General features: G+C 38.8%; 1 protein-coding gene across 1 annotated transcript in view; it reads right to left on the reverse strand.

The window, feature by feature from the left end:
• The window catches only part of LOC126456070 (rho guanine nucleotide exchange factor 12), a 1154422-nt gene that overhangs the window by 655646 nt on the left and 476669 nt on the right, over positions 1-22107 (reverse strand). The window contains exons 15-17 of the mRNA XM_050091825.1: positions 16123-16306; positions 12430-12541; positions 3577-3744 (exon numbers count right to left, since the gene is read on the reverse strand). Of these exons, the coding sequence (XP_049947782.1) occupies positions 3577-3744; positions 12430-12541; positions 16123-16306 (464 nt within the window). The remainder of the gene's footprint in view (positions 1-3576; positions 3745-12429; positions 12542-16122; positions 16307-22107) is intronic.

Here is a 22107-nt window from a genome sequence, read left to right on the forward strand (position 1 = left end):
TGAGTTTCTAGGTGTTTGTTGATTGCAACTACGATATTTATATGAGTGTGCCCTTTTAGCTAAGTATATTTTGATATTCAGGTAACTGGCAAGCAGATTTCGCAAAAGTTCATTGTAAGCTCATATTTAGTAGCAGTTTACTTCATATCTGACTCAATGTAATCTTTTCCATGTAGCAGTGTAAATCTAAAAACAACAATATTCACAATGAAATTCTGCAACTGCTATCTAGCTGCTGCTGGTCCTAACAATTATACTTTGAAATATTACTGTATTTTGTAGATATGACATTCTAGTGATCAGTCTTGCCACTGAGAAATAGAGTAACAATTTATTTGTTCATTCTGTCCAACAAGGCACAGTACTTGACACTAATATGATAATGCTTCTCACCAATTTAATCATTCAAGTACGATTAAAAAAGTGGCAGTTACTGATACTACATTAAGTCAATTTCTGAAGACTTTTTTACTGTTACCCTTTGGCACTGCCTCATGTGCATTCTTCCAATCATTCATACTGAGTGAGAAATCATTCTACTCACATTCTAATTATACAACTAAAACTGCAAAATGAGTCACAGAAATAAAGATTTTTGATGAAAAACCTGAATATTTCTTAAGTTCTGAAAATTTTTTGCTTGCAACAATCCAAAGCGATGTCTCCAGTCACTCTTAATGTAGCACAATGGAATCACACATTCTGAATATATCAACACCATATTTCCGTTAAGTCAACAGATGTTTACAATACCTATATTGGTATTGTATCCCTTCATTATGGACAACTTACAGTCTCATATATCAGTGCAGTCACTTCTGTATTAACAATAACATTAGTAATAACAATTATCTAACTGATTTAAATTGTAATATTGGTGTATTAATGTAATTATTCAATTCCAAAACATGCAACCATTGTAAATATGTAAATGAACTCCAGCACTTAGGTTTCATGATCATCCAAAGTGAAAACCTTTAGTTCTGTATGAAGTACTTTATCTGTTAGTAACAAAAACACTATTGTATCTTTCAAATCAATGTAATGATGTAGTAACTCATATTTTAATACACTAGACACTCACTAATCCAGCCATTACTTGCACATTTGGGTGCTAGGTTGGCCGAAGTGCCAGATTATAGAGCGTGCCTGAAATTTAGTTTAGATATGTAGGGACTATACTTTATAAAATCCAAAGATACATTCATTTTCACAGAAAACTTAGTCCCTGAGTGTGTTTACATAAAGTAGTATCCCTCATTACGATACACGTCCCAAATTCTTAGGTGTCACAATGATGTTACGCAATGGTGGTATACTTTACCATGCAACCAATTTACAAACATTACACTGGTACTGCAGGTATCTTATTGTTGCATAATGTATTCCAGGAAGCTGTCTGCAGCTTCAGCACCAGCAGTGTGAAAAATCTTTATCCTCTCCCCTCCTGTGCCCTTTCCTTCCTCACTTTCCTCATTACTTTCCTGCATGCTTTTGATTATTTCTTCATTTGATAAAGTTTGGTTTGTTCCACACTCATTCAGCCACTTATCAAAATCTTCATCAATTTCTACTACTCCTGGAAGCTTGTGAAACATGTCACTGTACAAAGTGTCAGAATGGCACTCTTTCCTCCAGCTCTTCATTATGGTAGCTTCCTCCATTTTACAATATGCTTCTTCTGTCAGGAAAACAACATAAAGTAAACTGATTGCTTTCCATACCTTCAATATAGCTCCAGCAGTGTTGTTTCCACATTCATTCAGAAAGGAGACAAGAAGTGTTCATAATGATGTTTAATTGAGTCCAAAATTTCCTGGCCCATTGCCTGAATCAGGATTGTCACATCAGGTGGAAGAAAGAGTGCTTGTATACATCGTACTTTAGAGCCACATCAGGATGATAACTGGGAGCACTGCCAATTATAGGGATAGCTTCCATAGGAAGCTTTTTTTCTTCTTCAGCTCTTTCTTGCCATGTTGAAAACAATGTGAACATTGGAGACTTCCCTACCACCATGAATGGTAGTTTATGACTCCCATTTGCATTACAACATGACATTCACATTATGTGCTATTTCTAATGTTTGCACCCATGAGCTTTCTTCTTGTTTTTTGGGTTCCTTTTGAAGGAGGCATTTTCTAAAAGAGATCAGTTTCATCAGCAGTATACAAGGCATCAGCAAAAAAATCTTTTTCCTCTATTACCTTCTGTATGTTCTTTACAAACTCTTCTGCATCTTTTTCATTAGATCAGTGACTTTCTCCACTGACTGTCAGCTCTTGCATGCCTTGTCATGTTTTCCAGTTTGATAGCCAACCCTACCTTGCTGCAAACAAGTTGCTGCTGCCAAGTTGTCTGTTGAATGCAACAGCTTTTTCCTTTACCATGGGGCCACTGCGTGGGCATTCTTTACTGCATTGTTTTATGGACCAGCTATAAAGAGTTATGCCAAGTTCTCTATTCTCACTCTTTCGCATAACCTTCTGTTTTCCAACTCGCTCTCCATTTGGGTTGCTTACTGTCAAATAACAACATCTTTCTTTTTGATGTTATAAATAGCTGCTTGTCCAACACTGTACTCAGTAGCAGTGGCTTGCATGCTTGAGGCCTGGCATAACATGATTCTTTTGCAGAAGCCATGATACTGAACTGTAAAATAATCCACAATTTCAAAAATGTATAGCAATGTTCAACCTTGTAATTAACTAACAGCATTGCAGCAAACGACATTTCATTGTTACGCACATGCAATTTCGGCTTGAGCAACTAGGGACCATGTGTGCCGGGTCACAGAGACCAGTCTATGGAGGACCAGATTAGCAAGAGTTTAGTGTACATGACACAGTTAAAGTGATTAACTTTATGTAACTGCACATCAAATTGCCAATGTATTTGTAAAATTTTCATCACAAGGAAAGCTTTGGTATTGGTAATGTGCATTCACAACAATGAAGTACTAAGGAAATTACACATAAAAGGAGCATAAATATGGATTGTAAAAAAGAGGAAATCCATGCTAGTCAATGGTGGCAAGAGCCTTTAAATACAAGTTGTTAGTTGGAAACAAACACATGAATGGTTTAATTCTGTTACAGTATAAGATACATCAACACTCACCTAAATGAAGTTGTAACTGATGAACAGAACATATTGAGCACAATGAAATGTGTATCTAGTTACTAATTTCATTCTGAAGGTTAGCTTAAGTAAAGACAGTTTCTAACTGTTTATTTTCTATGTACTTTACAAAGACAAGAAAGAAGAAATTTGTTTGCCCCACTCATAAAATTAAAAATAAAATTAAGGCCACCATTATAACGGATTAACACTAGATCAAAATTTCACTTATGCAATAACTCATTCCTCTCATTTTTGTTGTAACAATTACCTGGTAATTTATCATATAACTTCAAAGGCATGCCAAAGAGTCATTGTAGGAATCTATGATCTTCAGATATATCGTTCTTTTTCAGTGTGTACATCTATTTTTGAAACAAAACTTTACAGCAACAAAATATTGTGACAGGAAAAAAAAGAGTGAAAAATATAGTTTGTAAGTTCAACACTACTTACTGTGGGCTGAATTAATTGAACTTGGTTTTCGTTTTGTTTCTCTCCCAGTCCTGATTATCTCCATAACTTTGCTTATCCGGTCATTTGTTTTATCCTTCTTAGGTGCAGGCCCTGGACAATGTTCCTCAAAATCTCTAACACAATTACGGTGTATATTGTACGAGCAATCTGAAACATAATTAAGGTATTTTTAATTGAGCACAACAGACTTTAGATAAGAGTCTACTCTAAATGTACATAATTATCTTATTTAAATACGCCCAGATTGTCAATACATGTGTAAGAAGTGCCACTGCTGCAACACATAACTAGTGCACCCACGAACCACAAACATGTCTGCATCTCTTTGTCTAACAGCACTCAGTGAAGTAGTCACAGTGGCAGCCTTAGTGCATTTTAGTAGCTTATTTTTGTGTCCTCAGGGAGTTTGGTAATAAAAATCTGTGTGTAAAAGACAAGAGAGCTCATTTATATTTGTTGTTTTATTTCTTTGAAGCCTGCAGTTTCTTTTAGTGTAGCTCAGTACTGCCTGTAGTGCTGCAGTCGCACATTTTTGAATGCAGTAAGGTAACCATCCATTTCCTTGTCAGGTGCCAACCTCTGCTCATGGTCTGCCAAGATTCTTTGTTTGTGTCTGCCAGCTTGCAGTGAACTATGGCAGTTACAGTCTCAGTGGCTGGCCATAGTTCACAAACAACTGAAGACGCTATTGGCCACTGTCAGCTATCTGCAAGCTGTTGCCTTAGGGTGTAGTGGCAGTGGACAAACTGGTGCACCACATGTAACACCACAGATATCGCTTGTTTTGCCCATGAGCTCTGCTGCTGAGGCACCTTCCAGTGTATCCAACACAGAGCACGCACACTCATCTCAGATACAGCAGCAGCTTGTAATGTGTCAGGCATATGGTGGTGAGAGGAGTGATAGTGGTGGTGGGTGGTGGTGGTGGTGGTGGTGGTGGTGGTGGTGGTGGTGGTGGTGGTGGTGGAGGTGGTGGAGGAGGAGGAGGAGGAGGAGGGGGGTACGGGGGGGGGGAGTTGTTGCTGGTTATCAGGAGCTTCAATGTTAGGCACATGATGCAGATCTTTAGGAAAATAGCGTCCGAGGCTGGAAAATAGACCAATGTGTGCTCAGTATCTACGTGAGGGTGGTTCATACAAGATGTAGTGGAGGCACTGCCTGTGGGTATTGAGGGTGCAAGGTGCAAAGTGCAGGGTGCAGTCATCTGCAAGTTGTGGCTCATGTTGGCATCAATGATAGCAGTTGCTTGGGCTCTGAGGCCACCCTCAGTTCATACAAGGGGGCTAGGAGAAGTAGTGAAGTCCGCTGGTCTCAACTCACAGGGTGCAAGCGGAGCTCACAACTGACAGTGTCACACCCAGAATTGACAAGGGTCCTTTGGTGTAGAGTCGAGTGGAGACTCCCAAACATAGGATCCATTGATACTGTGAAATTCTTCCAGTCAAAAATTTCAGATCCTGTGATGAATGCTCGCAAGTTAATATACAGGGAATGAAATCAGATTACATACACAGTGAACACACATCACACTTCAAAATTTTTACAGTAAATCATCAAAGTATTCTTAATGTAATTCTTGAAATTACCACCCTCCATGAAGGCTCTCACACTCAAACTATACTTATAACAGAGTTGGATGAAACCCAAAGCAGAAAGCCCCAAAATATTTAACGAGGTATGGAATGTTTATTTAAAGAGCACGTGAGATGCCATAGAAAGGGAGTGTTCATTGCAGTTAGTAAAAATAATGTGTCTGAATGCTGGAGGTGGAAAACCAGCCTTCGTGAACACAAGTTAATCATCAGATGCTTTCACTAGCCACGCGATTCGACTGTAACAGTTATAGATTCATTCAAAGAAAGTCTACACTCAGTAGTGTGAGTGTACCCCAATCCTGCAATATTAGTTGAAGTTGACTTTACTCCAACACATATAGACAGGGATGTCTATGACTTCACCGCATGTGACACATACTGTCTTGGGAAGTAGTTTTGAACACATTTTCTGGAAACTGTATTGAGCACCTAGTTCAACTATCCATACAAAACAAAAATATTTTAGACCTTATAGCTGCAATAGGCCTGACTTTATCAGTAGTGCCAGTATAGAGACAGGGACTGGTGACAATAATGCCATCGTTGTGATGATGGTAACTAAAATTCAAAAATCCATCAAGAAGACGAGGAACATTTTTATGCTGGAAAGAGCAGATAAGCAGTTGTTAGCATCCTACTTAGACAATGAATGGACACCATTTAGTAGGTGAATTATGGGCAAAACTGACTGTAAATCACACCTTGGGAAAATACGTACCAAGTACGTGTATTCAGTCTGAAAAATGTGTACTATGTTTCAGAATCAAATTTGGAAAATGCTCAGGAAGCAAAAATATATTGCTCTCTTGGATTAAAAAGGGACATGGCAATGCCAACACGCGGAAGTTATTGGAAATTTATCCATCTACAAAAATATCAATGAGCGAAACATACAACAACTTCCAAAGTTGTGCCTTAGTGAAAAATCTTGTCAAGAGCCCGAGACAATTCTGGTCCTATGTAAAAATCACTAAACAGATCAAAGGCTTCTAACCAGTCACTCAACAACCAGTCAAGTTTGGCAACAGACAAAAGCAAAAGGAAAACTGCAGTTTTAAATTTCACATTTAAGGAACTGTTCATGCAAGAGGATCATACAAGTATACAATCATTTGACCATTACACAGAATTAGGCATCCCTAGCATTATGAAGGAACTGAAATAGTTGAAAAAAATTAGTCATCAAGCCTGGATGAAGTTTGAACTCAATTTCAGAGAGAGTACACTTCAGCACTGGCCCCTTACTTAGCTCGTATTGTAAATATATCACCCAGTGCAAACTCCCAAGTGACTGAAATGAAGAGCTACACATGACATAAGAATGGTAAAAGAACAGACCAGCAAGCTTACAGAGTAGTATCCCTAATACTTTCAGTGTCCCTGCCCCACTAGGCATGATAGCTTGGGTAACAGCAGGTGGCTGACACCATACCCACCATATTCTGACTATCAGCACCATCTAGTCTATGTTTTGTTTACTGTGCAGGTTGGATTTGCCTCAGTCCATGCCCGGGCGCTCTGCAGTGAACATCTGTTGTGACTGAGCTGTTGCTTTCTCTTTCTACCATTCTGTAGTAAAACTTGTGCAGGTAAGTGCATTTGTTTTCAATTTATCATTCTTAACTATAAAATAATTATTTTCAGCATAATCACACATAAATTTTATTTTCATAGACACATCTCCAAGCAGGTATGGATGTAAGAGGAAATTATTTCCTTTTGAAAGTAAATCTGTATTAAGTATAAATTAAAATGTGTATGCCATGCAGTTTGTTTTGTCTTTTATTATCTTCATTCACAGCAAGCTATGCATTAATACCTAATATTTCATATCATAATTTTATTAAAGAATTTTCACTACATACTCCACTTTATCTCTGACAATTAACATTCCCCCCCCCCCCCCGCCTCCCTCCACCCAACTGGAGGAGAGGGTGAAATCTGTCCTTGTGATTTACCAGGCCTTCTCATTCTACCAGCTCCATCAGAAAATAAAATAAAATATGGAACTTTTTGTTTGATGTTCACTACAGAGTGCCCGGGCATGGACTGATGCAAGTCCAACCTGGACAGACTAGATGGTACCGATAGTCAGAACACGTTAGGCGTGATATTTGCCGTCTGCTGTTCTATGAGCTACCATGCCTGGTGGGGCTGGGGAACCGAATGTGTTAATATCAGTTTGCTGCAGAATTCTTCACCATATTCTAACTGTTACTTTAATAAATTTCTTTGAGGCAGAAAAGCTTCTGTCTACGAATCAGAATGGATTTAGAAAGCATCTCTTGTGCAAAACTCAGCTTTCCCTTTTCTCACACGACAGTTTGTGAACCATGGATGAAGGGCCACAGGCAGATTCCATGTTCCTAGATTTCCAGGAAGCATTTGACAAGGTGCCCCACTGCAGACTGTTAATAAAGGTACAAGCAAACAGAACAGGTTCTTAGATATGCGAGTGGCTCGAAGACTTCTTAAGTAACAGAACTCAGTATGTTGTCCTTGATGGCAATGTTTTTCAGAGACAAGGTATTGTCAAGAATGCCCCAAGGAAGTATGATAGGGTCACTCTTAATCTCTACATAAATAAATGACCGGATGGACAACATAAGCAGCAATCTGCAGCTGTTTACTGATGAGGCTGCTGTGTGCAGGAAGGTGTCGTCATTAAGTGACTGTACGAAGATACAAAATGACTTTGACAAAATTTCTAGATGGTGTGACGAGTGGCCACTTGCTCTAAATTTAGAAAAATGTAAATTAATAAAGAAAAACAGGAAAAATAATCCTGTGATGTTTGAACAGAGTATTAGCAGCATGTTGCCTGACACAGACGTATTGATTAAAACATCTAAGAGTAACATTTCAAACCAACATGAAGTGGAATGAGCACGTAAGATTGGCTGTAGGGAAGATGAATGGATGACTTTAGTTTATTGGGAGAGTTTTAGAAAAATGTAGCTCATCTACGAAGGAGACAGCGTACAAATCGTTTGTGTGAGCCACTCAAGTACTGCTTGAATATTTGGGATTCCCATAAGATTAAAAGAAGATTTCTAAGTAATTCAGAGGCATGCTGCTATATTTGTTACACATAGGTTTGATCCATATGCAAGTGTCATGTAAGTGCCACATGGACTCATGTAGGAACACCTTTAGGGAAGAAGACATTCTTTTCAAGAAACACTGTTGAGGAACTTTAGAGAAATGGGATTTTTGGCTGGCTGCAGAACTGTCCTACTCCCAGCAACAAATGTTTTGTGCGAGGACTGCAAAGACAGGTCAAAAGAAATCTGGGCTCGAATGGAGGAGTATGGTCTGTCTTGCTTCCCTCAGTCCACATGCAAATAAACAGGAAAGGAAATGACTAGTAGTTATACAAGGTACCCTCTGCAATGCACCACATGGTGACTTGTGGAGTGCGGGTGTGGATGTGGGTGTAGGTGTTTCTTCTCTACCATTCACTGACCATTCCACTGGAGAATATGTATCTTTTATAACAACTACACAATTGCCTGGCTCCATTTTGTGGAAAAGAAATAAAGGAAAGCTAGTTTTTAGCTGGTCAACTACAGCCAGAAAAGCAATTTCTTTCAAATAAAGCTTTATCATAAACTCAGTTTTAATATAAATTTCCTAAATTTAATGTGATTCCTACTGAGATTGAAAAATTTCATTTTAAAAGCATATTTACGGGAAAATTAGCACACATTCAGTTTAACAGACTGGGGAAATAACGAACCCCAAAACAATCTTTTTGGTGTCAATCCTAGTGCTCAGCTCAGTTTCTCTTGGAGGGAAAAACCATCAGAAATGTAATCAGTACAAATAGATATTGACTCGAGATTGACATTTCTCAAAAACAATTCCATTTTATTAATGACTTTATTACCTCACTTGTCCCACATTTGCTGATATCAAGTTTCCAAGACAGCATTCAGATATCGGAAGATTTTTAAATAGTACTAAATACTTAAAGAATCTACTCTGTAGATAATTCTGCAAATTATACACTCCTGGAAATGGAAAAAAGAACACATTGACACCGGTGTGTCAGACCCACCATACTTGCTCTGGACACCGCGAGAGGGCTGTACAAGCAATGATCACACGCACAGCGGACACACCAGGAACCGCGCTGTTGGCCGTCGAATGGCGCTAGCTGCGCAGCATTTGTGCACCGCCGCCGTCAGTGTCAGCCGGTTTGCCGTGGCATACGGAGCTCCATCGCAGTCTTTAACACTGGTAGCATGCCGCGACAGCGTGGACGCGAACCGTATGTGCAGTTGACGGACTTTGAGCGAGGGCGTATAGTGGGCATGCGGGAGGCCGGGTGGACGTACCGCCGAATTGCTCAACACGTGGGGCGTGAGGTCTCCACAGTACATCGATGTTGTCGCCAGTGGTCGGCGGAAGGTTCACGTGCCCGTCGACCTGGGACCGGACCGCAGCGACGCACGGATGCACGCCAAGACCGTAGGATCCTACGCAGTGCCGTAGGGGACCGCACCGCCACTTCCCAGCAAATTAGGGACACTGTTGCTCCTGGGGTATCAGCGAGGACCATTCGTAACCGTCTCCATGAAGCTGGGCTATGGTCCCGCACACCGTTAGGCCGTCTTCCGCTCACGCCCCAACATCGTGCAGCCTGCCTCCAGTGGTGTCGCGACAGGCATGAATGGAGGGACGAATGGAGACGTGTCGTCTTCAGCGATGAGAGTCGCTTCTGCCTTGGTGCCAATGATGGTCGTATGCGTGTTTGGCGCCGTGCAGGTGAGCGCCACAATCAGGACTGCATACGACCGAGGCACACAGGGCCAACACCCGGCACCATGGTGTGGGGAGCGATATCCTACACTGGCCGTACACCACTGGTGATCGTCGAGGGAACACTGAATAGTGCACGGTACATCCAAACCGTCATCGAACCCATCGTTCTACCATTCCTAGACCGGCAAGGGAACTTGCTGTTCCAACAGGACAATGCACATCCGCATGTATCCCGTGCCACTCAACGTGCTCTAGAAGGTGTAAGTCAACTACCCTGGCCAGCAAGATCTCCGGATCTGTCCCCAATTGAGCATGTTTGGGACTGGATGAAGCGTCGTCTCACGCGGTCTGCACGTCCAGCACGAACGCTGGTCCAACTGAGGCGCCAGGTGGAAATGGCATGGCAAGCCGTTCCACAGGACTACATCCAGCATCTCTACGATCGTCTCCATGGGAGAATAGCAGCCTGCATTGCTGCGAAAAGTGGATATACACTGTAAAAGTGGATATACACTGTACTAGTGCCGACATTGTGCATGCTCTGTTGCCTGTATCTATGTGCCTGTGGTTCTGTCAGTGTGATCATGTGATGTATCTGACCCCAGGAATGCGTCAATAAAGTTTCCCCTTCCTGGGACAATGAATTCACGGTGTTCTTATTTCAATTTCCAGGAGTGTATGAATCTCATTTCTGCTAGCACACTGGACTTGCATTCGGGAGGACGACGATCAATCCCGTGTCCAGCCATCCTTATTTAGGTTTTCCGTGATTTCCCTAAATCGCTCCAGGCAAATGCCGGGATGGTTCCTTTGAATGGGCACAGCCGGCTTCCTTCCCCGTCCTCCCCTAATCCGATGAGACCTCGCTGTCTGGTCTCCTCTCCCAAACAATCCAATCCAATCCAATCCAATCCAATCCAATCTCATTTGTATTTAATGTGTGCCAAACCAAGGTACTGGTAGTCCTGAATATTTGGGAAACCAGTGAAGAAGTGCAATGACAGGACTGATAATAGAAAAAATAAGATGACTGCAGTGGTGAGAATTTAAATGAAAATAATACCCAAGTCACAGCAAAAATGATGACAAAATTAAACAAAAACAACTACTACCTCATATAAACAATTATGGAACCTACGTCATGCAATTCAACTCATTGTGTGTAATATAACGGTGTTTAATATAAATGTGGCATGCAAGTAAATTTTTTCTAGTCTATAGCCTAACCTGTTATTCACATCAGGAAAACGAGGTTTTAGAGAAATGATAGCTGTTGATATGGAAGTGTACAGTGGGGCTTTCTGTGCCTTGTTACTGCTACAACAGCTACTTGCGCCGCCACTCTGCTTTAGAGAGAGAGAGAGAGAGAGAGAGAGAGAGAGAGAGTGGGAGGGGGGGGGCATAAGTCTCATCGGGTTAGTGAAGGACGAGAAAGGAAGTCAGCCGGGCCCATTCAAAGGAACCATCTCGGCATTTTCCTGGAGTGATTTAAGGAAATCACGGAAAACCTAAATCAGGATGGCTGGATGCAGGATTGAACCACTGTCCTCCCGAATGTGAGTCCAGTGTGCTAGTCACTGTGCCCCCTCACCTCATCGGTGGGGGTTGGGGGGCCAGGAGGGGGAGGCGGTATTTTGCACAATGCACACATGCATTCACCAGTGCGCTCTCTCTCTCTCTCTCTCTCTCTCTCTCTCTACAAAATACTGGTGGTGATCACATTTTGCAGTGCTTGTAGATAAGACAGCAAAACTGACTGTGTACCAACTATTTTGTGCCATTTCTTATAAGTGCATTACAAATGATCAGATCATACAAGTACCAGCATGAACTCAAACAGCACTAATAATACTTACTATACCTTTGAATCAGATTAGCAATAAGGACAGAAATTGAAAAAGCATTTACAAAACTACAAGAAACAAAGGTGTGACCAGTATTGTCTTTACACACAATATGTAGCCACATATTTTAACAGTAAAGACTTCTTTATTGCAATGTAAAACACCACACACGAGAACTGTACTCTCATGAAGGGGATGACAAAGAAAGATCATAAATAAACAAAATGAAATAAGGGATCTCAAGAGATGACCACAATTTGTGGTAAATACTTTCTGTATGTGAAATAATTTTTTATACTCTTTATTTAATTCCATTTTAATTGTCCTCCAAAATGTGGTATTGATCTCTCTCTCTCTCTCTCTACATTTCTGCAACAACTACCAAACCACATAGAATAATATTAGTGTAAAAATGTCCTGTTGAATTACTCGAAATGTATGTGAAAATCAGGTATGTATGGATAACTCTCTCAACAACAAAATAGATCTTTAAATATGAACATTGCAGATAGTTGGAAAAGCGTATGAAGCGAACATGTTTAGCAGAAATAAGTAGTATATCAATAAATGAATCAAACAATCGAATGAAATTACAATGTAGGATGTTTAGTACCTAATGCTCTTACCTGTACACTGGTAACCCTGGGGACCAATACCCCCAATGATATTATCACATGCATTACATCGTGTAACAGTGTAATACTGATGAGCAACAAAGTGATGTCCTCTGATTGTCAACTGCAAGGTGAGGAAAACATTATTGCATTGGCATACTAAAATGAAACAACAAATAAAAACAATCACAAACACAAATGAAGGTTCTGCCACCAATTAAATGATCAAATTTACAGACAAGCAACTTAACAAAATACGAAACTGTGTAAAACTGAAAACAGTAACTGAAATGCTCTACATATAATATGTTGTTATTCATATTTTTTCTGTATGTAACATACGACAAATCCCATATCATTGTACATGATAAAACGGGTGCTCAATAAATCAATCAATCAATCAACCTTCATAACAATGAATAGCATTCATGAAAATTTCTCACTTTCACTTTACAGTGAAGTTTTAGGTTGTTTCCATCTCCATATACATTGTGCAAACACTACTGTTTATGTCAGAGGCTACATATTACTATAATTGGACTACTCCCGTCTATCCTGTTTGTGGATGAAGTGAGAGAAAAATTAGCATGCCTCTCAAGCAGCATACACTGTCTTACTTTATTCCACAATCCCTGCATGAAATATATAACGAAGCAGAAACCAACTGAGCCTCAAACGGCAAATTTCTGAATAAGCTCAATAACATTTGAAAGCATCAACATCAACTTCTTTTTCAAAATAAGTCCATTTTGATTCTGTACAGACTATACTGACCAGTTATATTTTAAACAGCACATCACTGACAGGCTACACAGATAAAAACTCTAAACACTGCTACAATACTAAAAATAAATTTCCTTTCACCCCTTCCTTGCCCATTTTTTTCCCTCTTTCTTCAATGGATACATTGCTCGACCTACAGGCAGAGTAAACTAATCATCTTTCAGCAATATATAATAAGTTTTCATGTCATCACATTCAGGTTGTAACAATCCTAGGCTGCTATTCTTTTTCAAAACTGAATTGATCATGACCACGAATATAGACTACAGGAATTATGACATAATGTGTCATCCCTGAACATGTAAAAGAATTAAAAATATCAAATGCTTCGTTTTTGTGTGTTACTAACAAAATAAAAGAGAGTTGTGCTGAATTCAGCATGTATCTGTACAATAAAAGAACACACGCTAAAGCTTACTAACAAAATAAAAGAGAGTTGTGCTGAATTCAGCATGTATCTGTACAATAAAAGAACACACGCTAAAGCTTACACAAAGATGCAGCACTATTAGACATATGAAACAGTAAGTGATTACACAAATGAGTATGAAGTAATTGTGTATCACATACTAAAAGACAGTAAATATGTTCACATAAACAACCATGAGCAATGAATAAAGGTGATTACAAAAAAACATCTTGTCACTGAAAATGTAGAAAGCAAAAATAGCTAAACTGGATAATTTCAGTTTCATGTTGACAACTAAAATCTACCTGTGTTATATTTGCTACTATTATGTGCAATAAAAGAAGAAATAACAAGCGGTTGCACAAAGCTGTATCATCATTAAATAGATAGTAAGACAAAGATAAAATAAAAGATATTGATGTAAAAACATTAGCTGATAGTTGCATCACCATTATGTGGAATAATGTGATTATGATGACACAGTTTGGTGTAAGCAATGTCACCTGTCCCATTGTTATTGTGCACAGTTGTCTTCTAAACTTATGTTCATACCTGTTTTTCCAGTGTTTAGATTAACTGCGTAGTGGTTATTACACTTCATACATTCTGTGCTTGTACGTAATAGTAGCAAGTCTCACACAGCTAAATTTTATTTGTCCATACATGACACACTATCCAGTTTAGTTATTTCATCTTTCCACATTTTCAATGACAATACATTTTCTTATAACTGCCTTTATTCACTTTTTGTGAGCACATTTACTGTATTGTTGTTACGTTGCAATTGATTCATCATTGTATAACCAGTTACTCACTAATTTATCAATCTAAGTCTGTGTAAGCTTGGGCATCAGTTGTTTTATTGTACAAACATGTAGCACATTCTGTGCAGCTCACTTTTAGTTCATTAGCAATGCACAAGAACTACCCAGTTCAATTATTTTCAATTATTGAAACAATTAATGAGAAGACACTGTTTGTTGTAACTACTGTCATTCTGTATGCAAGAGCACTGTGTTTCATCACAATTCTTGGCCCTACTGTATTCTACACAATTACTTCACAATCAATTACATAATAAGTTGTGTGGCATTAACAACCTAACAACGATACAGTTTTGTGTTAAAATCTGGTGCTTGCTCTCTCCCACTGTATATTATTGCTAATTTAACACCGCTCACTTGCATTTTTATTACCTATGAACAGTAACCGCCTGTTTGGTTACATCAGCTCTTTTACATTTTCAAGGACACTGTGTCTACGGTAACTATGTCATTAATTAGTTATGATTGTTCAGTGAGATCACAATTACTGTTCCTGATATGTTTGACATAATTATTTTGTAACTGTATTTTATATTTATCCACTTACTGCCATAGCTTTCCAATGATGATGTAGTCTGTCAACTGTTCCCTTGTTATCATGTGTAAGTGTGTTGTTAACTTTCATTCGATTGTATTTTTCATATGTTTGGATTAATTGTGCACTCTCCAATACCAGTTTTGTATTTATGGTTTTTTCATTGCTGGCTATTATTTTGATCACAGAGTTGACTATTTTATTCAACAAAGGCCACTACTATGTTTATATGTTTGCCTCTGCCAGGGAGCAGTCCTGTCTGGGCAGTTTACTGTGTGCAGCATGCCATGAGTGCTTGCTGTTCTTCTTCCAGGCAGTCAGCAGAATGTTTATGATCAGTGTTTTTGGTTTGGTCTTTGAGATTACATATGATAACAGGACCATTTGTACCATGACTGAAGCACAGCTCAGTGATGATTTAGTGTAAAGCTGTTATCAGTGAGTGTCACCTGTAGTTTGAGCCTAATTTTCTATTTTGTTTAATTGCAGGCAACCTGAAGATGTTTAATGAACAAAGCTTGTCATAACACAATAGCAAAATTAGTGTGTAATTATACAACTGAAATGGTTACCACCAATCATTAATAGTATGGATGCTGTTCCATGCCCACAGTTTAATGTGAGTCAAGATATAAATACTGAAAGTAGATGTGTTGATAAAAGCTGCAGATTCAAAAATTTCATATCAATACAGAAAACTCACTAAACACAGAAATCTGCTTTTACTTTTACAGACAGACTTAGTGTATGTACAACAAATAGGGCACGTCAAATGCTTCCAAGTTGCTGCAAAAAGCAGTAGTGTATAAATGTAAAACATTGTCTGACAGAAAACCACAAACTATCCAATACGAACAGCTCCCCTTGCACTACATACACATGTGAAACCTGAATGGAGAACATTGTAAGAGACTGAATAAGCAAAGCTCATCAACTCCTTCGCTAAATGTTTTCAATTTCATTGGTACGAGAATGTAATACCAAAACTAAAGAACAATGTATTTCCTACAACAAGGAGTTTAACTGAACCATACAATACTTACAAATATAAAATCTCCTATAAATTTCATGAACATATGGGATATGATCTGAAAAATTTATGTCTGAAATATCAATAATATCACATATATGCTTAATCCAAAAAGGGTAGGTACCTTCCTTGACTTTCCTATCAGTCTTGATTTCAGTGACTTGTCTTTTGAAACAAATGTTGGGCATCTCTCCAGGAGAGGGCTTAAATGTGGTCCACGAAGCATAAATACTTTGGTCATAACTGTTGCCATTGCAGCAGCCATTGTGAAACGTCGATTGTCCACATTATCCTTCTCTAGGTCCTCTCTGCAAAGAAAAATTTCACCTTGTATACACATCAAAATGTTTTCTCTTACTATTAAAAAATTAATGCCAGAAATAATGCTTGGCTTTAAAGAGAACAACTTATGAGCAGTAATTCATATAATGACAATGTGTATCATCTCAAAAATCCATCTACAAATTTATGATTCTACATTTTCTGCTAAGATGGGTTTTTTTTTTTTTTGGTCATCAGTCTGCTGACTGGTTTGATGCAGCCCGCCACAAATTCCTTTCCTGTGCTAACCTCTTCATCTCAGAGTAGCACTTGCAACCTACGTCCTCAATTATTTGCTTGACGTATTCCAATCTCTGTCTTCCTCTACAGTTTTTGCCCTCTACAGCTCCCTCTAGTACCATGGAAGTCATTCCCTCATGTCTTAGCAGATGTCCTATCATCCCGTCCCTTCTCCTTATCAGTGTTTTCCACATATTCCTTTCCTCTCCGATTCTGCGTAGAACCTCCTCATTCCTTACCTTATCAGTCCACCTAATTTTCAACATTCATCTATAGCACCACATCTCAAATGCTTCGATTCTCTTCTGTTCCGGTTTTCCCACAGTCCATGTTTCACTACCATACAATGCTGTACTACAGACGTACATCCTCAGAAATTTCTTCCTCAAATTAAGGCCGGTATTTGATATTAGTAGACTTCTCTTGGCCAGAAATGCCTTTTTTGCCATAGCAAGTCTGCTTTTGATGTCCTCCTTGCTCCGTCCGTCATTGGTTATTTTACTGCCTAGGTAGCAGAATTCCTTAACTTCATTGACTTCGTGACCATCAATCCTGATGTTAAGTTTCTCGCTGTTCTCATTTCTACTACTTCTCATTACCTTCGTCTTTCTCCGATTTACTCTCAAACCGTACTGTGTACTCATTAGACTGTTCATTCCGTTCAGCAGATCAATTAATTCTTCTTCACTTTCACTCAGGACAGCAATGTCATCAGCGAATCGTATCACTGATATCCTTTCACCTTGTATTTTAATTCCACTCCTGAACCTTTCTTTTATTTCCATCATTGCTTCCTCGATGTACAGATTGAAGAGTAGGGGCAAAAGGCTACAGCCTTGTCTTACACCCTTCTTAATACGGCACTTCGTTCTTCATCGTCCACTCTAATTATTCCCTCTTGGTTGTTGTACATATTGTATATGACCCATCTCTCCCTATAGCTTACCGCTACTTTTTTCAGAATCTCGAACAGCTTGCACCATTTTATGTTGTCGAACGCTTTTTCCGGGTCGACAAATCCTATGAAAGTGGCTTATTTTTCTTTAGCCTTGCTTCCATTATTAGCCGTAACATCAGAATTTCCTCTCTCGTCCCTTTACTTTTCCTAAAGCCAAACTGATCGTCACCTAGCGCATTCTCAATTTTCTTTTCCATTCTTCTGTATATTATTCTTGTAAGCAGCTTCGATGCATGAGCTGTTAAGCTGATTGTGCGATAATTCTCGCACTTGTCTGCTCTTGCCGTCTTCGGAATTGTGTGGATGATGCTTTTCCGAAAGTCAGATGGTATGTCGCCAGACTCATATATTCTACACACCAACATGAATAGTCGTTTTGTTGCCACTTCCCCCAATTATTTTAGAAATTCTGATGGAATGTTATCTATCCCTTCTGTCTTATTTGACCGTAAGTCCTCCAAAGCTCTTTTAAATTCTGATTCTAATACTGGATCCCCTATCTCTTCTAAATCGACTCCTGTTTCTTCTTCTATCACATCAGACAAATCTTCACCCTCATAGAGGCTTTCAATGTATTCTTTCCACCTATTCGCTCTCTCCTCTACATTTAACAGTGGAATTCCCGTTGCACTCTTAATGTTACCACCGTTGCTTTTAATGTCACCAAAGGTTGTTTTGGCTTTCCTGTATGCTGAGTCTGTCCTTCCGACAATCATATCTTTTTCAATGTCTTCACATTTTTCCTGCAGCCATTTCGTCTTAGCTTCCCTGCACTTCCTATTTATTTCATTCCTCAGTGACCTGTATTTCTGTATTCCTGATTTTCCCGGAACATGTTTGTATTCCCTCCTTTCATCAATCAACTGAAGTATTTCTTCTGTTACCCATGGTTCCTTCGCAGCTACCTTCTTTGTACCTATGTTTTCCTTCCCAACTTCTCTGATGGCCCTTTTTAGAGATGTCCATTCCTCTTCAACTGTACTGCCTACTGCGCTATTCCTTATTGCTGTGTCTATAGCTTTAGAGAACTTCAAATGTATCTCGTCATTCCTTAGTACTTCCGCATCCCACTTCTTGGCGTATTGATTCTTCCTGACTAATGTCTTGAACTTCAGACTACTCTTCATCACTACTATATTGTGATCTGAGTCTATATCTGTTGACGGATGACGTTAAAACCATTATCAGTGCCCATCTACTATCCCCCAGGTGGCATATTCCATCATCAGATTAAAATCAACATCATCTTTCCAGGTTTTGTGTGTGTGTGTGTGGGGGGGGGGGGAGCACCCACACACATACAGACACACACACAATCACACGGACACACATGTAAGCAGCTGAACAAAAGAACATTCAGTTTTTAAAACTTTATGAAAATTGTTACTTATCTTTCAGGAAACAGAGCTAGCCTATGCAGCAATAAGTATATTTTAAGGGTATAACAGGGTAATACCCTGCAGAATTAAGGTGATGATGTAGGACAGACAGTATTAAAACTGCTTATTGAGAGTGCTGTTTATTTCTCCAAAATTTACAGCTGTGAAGTCACTGCACATACAACAAAAATTTAGACATTGCTGTACCTTTCCCAACGACTATACCACTTAACCTAAACACACTGTGTCATTGTTCTGGAATTTTTAGCTACTGCCCATTCATGTATGAATATGACAAGCAAAATGAATTAAATGAAAAGAAACAAAGACAGGATAATCGAGATGAGACAATATATCTGTAGATAGTGAATATACAAAGGATCAAAGGGTCACAAAGATTTTTTCATATTTAAATGCTGCTTGGAAACTATGTTCTGGGTCTAAATAACAATAATAAAATATAAACCTTTTCATTACAATTATGATTAAAATGATTTGTTGATCAATGGAGAAGACACAATGTCAACAGAAAGCACAGAAGTCAAATATCCGTACTAACTTACGTAATCCGCATTGACGAAAGAGATTGTTTGGCAATAAATTAATGATAGTGGACAAACAAAATATAGATGAAATAGCTATGGGAGTCACTGAGAGTAGAAGTTGTCTTTTTAATGTATGAACAGACGTGAAGCACTGTATGGTCCCTGCCCTCTTCTAGTGAACTCTTGAGTATTAATGGACTATAGAGTCCCTTTTTTTTTATTACATTAATTGTAGCAATATAGTCATACTCACATTATACCCACAATGGCTGCTGGTTGAAACATAAAAGTGCAAAGTGGGGAAATTTGAAGAATGAAGGTTACAGATATATCAGGAAGATAAATTAGACACTAATGGTGGAGAAGGGTTTATAAAAAAAATTAGCAGAATATTACATCTAGTCTTCTTCTTCTTAATTGTTGCTTGGGCCTTGGAGACCATACATGTTCTCCACATTCCCCTTCCAGTGATCTCTGTTCCTGGCTTTTGTAGTCAATTTTCCTTTACTCAAGCCCATTGCCACTGCATTCTTGTCGATGTCATCATTCCATCTGGTTCATAGCCTTCCTCACTTCCTTCTGCCACCCTATGGATCCAGAGAGTGCTACTTTAGGTAGTCGTTCCTCCTCCATCCTAATTATATGTCCAGCCCACATCAGTCTCCTCCTCTTCATCCTTTGGCTAATGTCAGACTGTTGATATAGATCCTTCAGTTTCTGGTTTTTAAGTACTCTCCACTCCTGAGTTTCTGGGTCTCTCTTTGGTCTAAAAATTTTCCTTAATATTTTCCTTTCAAAAATGTGAAGCTTTCTGACCCACAAAGAGCTACTGGCAGAATTACACTCTGATATACCCTTAGCTTGAAGCTTCTGGAAACAGCACTGCTGGATAACACATCTCGTAGACCAAAATAAGCTTTATTCGCAGCTGCTATCCTTGCTTTACTATCAATTGCCATTTTATTCTGTTCATTGATGATGGTCCCCAAATATTTGAAGGTGTCTACTCTTTTAAAAGTGAGATCATCAACTGTCAATGGACCACCATCATTGGGTGCCTTGCTCACAATCAGGTACCCTGTTTTTTTCTTATTAATTTCTAATCCTGCTTTCCTTCCAATGTTTCTGTAGGAACTTGTCATGAATTGTAGTTCTTCTTTGTTCCCACTTATTAGGACAATATCATGTATTTTATTCCTACCCATCTTTAATCTAACTGGGTTTACTTTTTGGTGTTCTCTACCTATCTTTTCTAAAACCAGTTTGAAAAGTATTGGAGATAAAGCATCTCCTTGTCTAAGGCCTGTTCTGACTTCAAACTCCTTTGACACTCCTGTCTTGGTCTTTACTTTGCAATACATTTCCTCCAAGCACATCTGTACTAGGCATATTAATTTTCCAGGAAACTGAAACTCTTTGAGAACCCTGCTTATTGTGCTCCTGTGTATGCTGTCTTCAGCTTTTTTGAAGTCAACAAATACCATGTGGATATCAACGTTATGTTCCCACGTTTTCTTAGTTATCTATCAGAGTGTAAAGATTTGATCAATAGTTGACCTGTCTCTCCTAAAAGCACACTGATAGTCATCTATAATTTCTTCAGCTAGTGGTGTCACTCTCTTGAGAAGACACTGTGATAGGTTTCTGTAGATTACTTTAAGGCGGGAAATTCCTCTATAATTATCACAATCCAGAGGGTCATTCTTTTTTAAATGGGGCAGGCCTGTCGTCAGGCATTTTCTCCACACTTTCCTTATATTAGATCTAGTATAATTAAAAATCTATCTGACTACATACTCATGTGGATAAGAATAGCCAGCGTTAATGGACTCAGATTAATCAAAGGATGTTTCTAGAAACTGCCTGATTTGAACAGATCCGTTGTATAGTCATTCAGAAATTGGATGCATTCGGTAGTCATACTGCTCCATTAGGTGAAGAGAGAAATAATTTATACAGCTCTCATTTGCATAAAGACTTGTTCTTTTCGAGAATCTCATGAAAGAGACTCAGATTAGTGAACATGATGATATTACAATGATAATGGTTACCACCAGTGACAGGTTTATCAAAAAGTCGATAGTAGTATTTGATTTTTTTAGTTGATAAACAGTCACTAACAGTCCATGTAAAAATGGATTGACAGCATTTATTTCAAATATTACACAGAAGAGTTATGGAAAAAACTGAAACACGTCATCAGCAATACTCTTAGCAAGTACAACCAAGGAAGACAGACTGAAAAATAGCAAATCTATATTTATAGCATTTGCAGTATTAGAGGAACCTCTTGACTTTATTGACAGGAATTTACTCTTTGCAGTCAGGAGATAGCAGGGATAAAATACAGGGAGCGAAAGATTATTTAAAACTTGTACAAAAAAGGGACTGCAGTTGCAAGAAGCACTAAAATAGGCAAAAACTGAGATAGAAATGAGACAAGATTTTACGCATTCCCTGCATTATTCACTCTGCACAGTGAGCAAACAGTAAAGAAAACCAGCAACAAATTTTGAAAATGAATAAAAGTTCAGAGAGAAGAAATAAAAACTTCGAGGTTTGCCTAGATATTGTGATTCCGTCAGGGTTGTAAAAGGATTAGGAAGATGAGTTTAACATGATAAATAATATCTTACAAAGAGTTTGTACAATGAACATCAACAAAA

Source organism: Schistocerca serialis, chromosome 2, assembly GCF_023864345.2.
Source record: "Schistocerca serialis cubense isolate TAMUIC-IGC-003099 chromosome 2, iqSchSeri2.2, whole genome shotgun sequence".
Classification (NCBI taxonomy): domain Eukaryota; kingdom Metazoa; phylum Arthropoda; class Insecta; order Orthoptera; family Acrididae; genus Schistocerca; species Schistocerca serialis.